The sequence below is a fragment of the Sinocyclocheilus anshuiensis genome, unplaced genomic scaffold, assembly GCF_001515605.1.
Source record: "Sinocyclocheilus anshuiensis isolate Anshui unplaced genomic scaffold, SAMN03320099.WGS_v1.1 scaffold546, whole genome shotgun sequence".
In the NCBI taxonomy this organism is placed as follows: Eukaryota; Metazoa; Chordata; class Actinopteri; order Cypriniformes; family Cyprinidae; genus Sinocyclocheilus; species Sinocyclocheilus anshuiensis.
Window position 1 is genome coordinate 935,253 of NW_015542451.1, and position 3,527 is coordinate 938,779.

The following is a 3,527-nucleotide window of genomic DNA, read 5'->3' on the forward strand; positions in this document are numbered from 1 at the left end:
ATATTCCCGCTAATTCGCTTCCAACATTTGACAGGCACTGATGCTGGTTGGGGATAAAAGCGTGAACGAGAAAAGAAAAAAAAGGTTGGATAGGGATGATATTTTGCAGGAACATAAATAAAGGGCACAGAGTCAAACTATAAAACATAAAATGCACCGCACGAGGACTAGAGACAATAACGGGTGTTACTGATGGAAAAAGGTGGGAGAAAAACAAGGAATGACTACCAAGAGTGGTTTAGTAAAAATAGACTTTTCTACAAGAAACACAGAAGGCCAGAAATACAAAAAAAGAACATGTTAAGAAAACATACACAGTACATATTAAAGTATCAATAATCAATAAGTCCTCACAGAGGAATCATTTCTCAAAAATGTTTCTTTTCTTGCAAACAAGGCTAAAAATATATATATTCTAATCACAATTTCAGGCGATTAAAAAGGCACGTTGGGAGCCGTTTTTCTTGAAGTCCAGCTTTCTTTCCTACAATTCATTGTTGTGTGTGTGTGTGTGTGTGTGTGTGTGTGTGTGTGTGGGATATTCAGTCAAAGAGTGAATGCGCTACTAAAATGGCCCATGTCAGAGACCGAGCTGCTTAGTTCTCTGTTTCCCTCCCTCCCTGAGCCCTTGACCCCCTCTAAAAACAAAATCATGGAGGTCTGGAGAAAAAGAGAGTCTAAGTCGCAGGTGCTCACAGGCCCCAGAAGGTGAGAATGTTAATGCAATCCCCTCTTTTGGGTGTGGATTAGCGTCCCGCACTTAACCTATGAAACTGGGGGATGGGTGTTAGGGAAGACGGCAATTAAGTTGAATTTCTTCTTTCTTCTGTGTGAGAGATTACTCGTTCCATTGTGTGTAATTGTAGTCATTTGTTATATGTGAACGTGCAAAGTAGCAATTTTATACACATTCTGACCTTTTTAAATTATATTTTAATTAAATGTATATCATTTTCTTTTTTATATTTGTACTGTTATTGTATATGATTAATTTTTCAATATATTATTTTATAAAATTTCTGAATTGTTTTAATATTGAATCACCACCTAGGAATTATTTTCTAAGAAAACGACTTAAAAGATTTTCAGTCTGGTCTCAGACGTTTGGACACCACTTTATGTGTGAATGTGTATCTGTGTGAGGAAGAGAGAGAAAAATGAGTGTGTGTTTTAAAGAGAGTGGAATGATGCGGAATGAGTCCCGACGGTGGGCGCGTGACGGCGAGTCCTCAGGGTCTGGACAGCTGTGTGTAGACCGGCTGCTGGTCCCAATGCTGGGGACTGTGGTTGGATTGGGGAATGGAAGGAACCCCGGCAGTGTCAGCGATGGGTGTGTACATGGGCCTCTGGCTGGAGCTCATGTAGCTGAAGGTGGAGTACAAGCCGGAGCTTTGACCTCCAGCGTGGGTGTAATAGGAGTTGGCACCGCCCTGGTGGTCAGAGTAGTCGTACTGCGCCCGGGTGATTGATGGGAACGAAGTACTGTAGTGCTGGAGGTTGAAGGAGCCGTAGCTGACATGCTGTGGCGAGCCCTGCTGCTGCTCGTTGTAGTGGCTGGGACTGAGCTGTTCGGTTTTGATGTGCGTCGTTCTCGGTTGGTCTTGATCCCTGGCGCCGCCCGTCCCGAGTGGAGTCAGCTGGGCGCTTGGAGGGCTGCCGTTTTGAGGCTTCCCCATCCAGGTGGCGTAGCCGGCCATGTAGGATGCGTTGGTGGCGTGCCCGTTCGGCGGCAGGTACTGGTCAAACTCGTTGACGTCGAAAGTTTCGATGACGTCGTTGCTGAGCTCGCCGATGTCAACGTCGCGGAAGTCGATGTTGAGCGGACGCCCTGTGCTTTCCTGAAGCGGACGGGCCTCTCGCTTCAGATCCACTTTGCCTGACTGCACGTCAGTTTTTGGGGTGGTGGGAGGAGTGGGCGGCCCTTGAGACTGGCCTGTTTGGAAACGGTGGAGGAGGGGAGAGAAGTTAGAGAGCGAGTTAAGCACCGCACAGGGGACGCAACAGCAAGAGCGAAGGAAGGGAAAACAAAAACTGAGATTAACTCGAAATGGCCCACCTGAGTGCTCGCTGGGCGAGTGCACCTCTCCCATGCTGGACGCGGGCGAGTCGGCTTGCTGGAGGGCTTTGAAGATGGCATTCGGGGAGATGTGAGTCTGCTCGCTGCCGTCCTCAGACTCGCTCTGGCCGTTCTTCACCGACTTCCTCCGCCGAGGCTGATACTTGTAGTCGGGGTGATCTTTCTTGTGCTGAACCCTGAGGCGCTCAGCCTCCTCCACGAAGGGACGCTTTTCGCCCTCGTTCAGCAATCTGCCAATGAGTACAGCAATGAATCTTTCCCTACAGTACATACTGTGTATCCTGCATGCAGTTGTGTGCTATTTTAGAACTTATGCATATGAATTAATGCAATATAATTAATTGCAAATACATTTTAAACTCTAATAGACGTATGTTTCATAAGAAAAGCCTTTACCTCCAAAGTTTGCCCAGAGTTTTGCTGAGCTCGGCGTTGTGGAGGTGCGGGTATTGATCCGCGAGCTTCCTGCGCGCCGCTTGCGCCCACACCATAAACGCGTTCATCGGTCTCTTCACGTGCGGCTTGTTTTTGCTCGAGCCGTTCACCCTCACCGGCATGGGCACGAGCGTCCAGTCGTACCCTTTCAGCACCTGAGACACCGCGTCTCGGATGCACACCGGGAACTTGTCGTCTTCGTTCTTCTTGAACTCGCCGAGCGTCCCGTCCGGAGCTATGAGGCTGTTCTCGGCCGGGCGGGTGTTCTCCGTGTCGGAGCCCGATCCGGAGCCCGGGGAGCCCGCGGAGTCCTCGGACATGCTCGGACTTGGGGCATCAGACAGACACTTCTCTTGCTCATCTGTCATTTTCAGGTAGGGATCTAGTAGATTCATGCGCAGACTGTAGATGGACAATCTCAGAGAATTCGTACGGCACTCCCGACTGAACGCTTCGCCTTCCCAAAATACTTTCCAGCTATTAATTCCTGCAAATCCACTGAATCGCGGCGCTCGCTTTCAGAGGGCAAGCGTTTGAGTGTTTCTGCTGGTGTCTGCAAAAGCAAAGCGCTCCCCGTGCGCTCCCGTGTTGTATTTCCAAGAGAGGGACGAACTTTGGTTTGTCAGCTGAGCGCGCACGGGCTTTTAAACTGCACGCGCTGTGACGACAAGGAAAACGATGCCTGCTCGTGCCCACCCCTCTCTCACTCTCAATAATTATCACCCACAATTTAACATTTGAGAAATCTACTTTAACTTTGCTTCAAAAAGCACTGTTTTCATCACAAGTGCTTGCTGAAAACCCCCACTGCTGTATAAAAGAGAAATTGTGCGCCAGTACGCAGCCTGAAAATGTTTATCTTTAGGGTCGGACAAAATACTACATACACCACGCAAGACTTCAAGCGAATGCAAACAATCAAACGGGCTTAATATTCAAGCCACTGGCTTTAATTCGTTTATTTAGTGACTCATTTTGGAAAGCTTGGCTCAAGGAAGTGTTACTCAGTCAGTGA

At 48.3% G+C, this 3,527-nt stretch overlaps 1 protein-coding gene across 1 annotated transcript; it reads right to left on the bottom strand.

Moving 5' to 3' along the window:
• Window positions 1–1,166: 1,166 nt before the first annotated feature.
• LOC107693654 (transcription factor Sox-9-A-like) lies at window positions 1,167–3,233 on the bottom strand. Its single transcript, XM_016493111.1, has 3 exons — window positions 2,474–3,233; window positions 2,057–2,307; window positions 1,167–1,933 (listed from the first exon to the last, which is right to left on the bottom strand). The coding sequence occupies exons 1-3, from the start codon at window positions 2,905–2,907 to the stop codon at window positions 1,230–1,232; spliced, it is 1,389 nt and encodes a 462-aa protein (XP_016348597.1). The 5' UTR covers window positions 2,908–3,233; the 3' UTR covers window positions 1,167–1,229.
• Window positions 3,234–3,527: the final 294 nt, after the last annotated feature.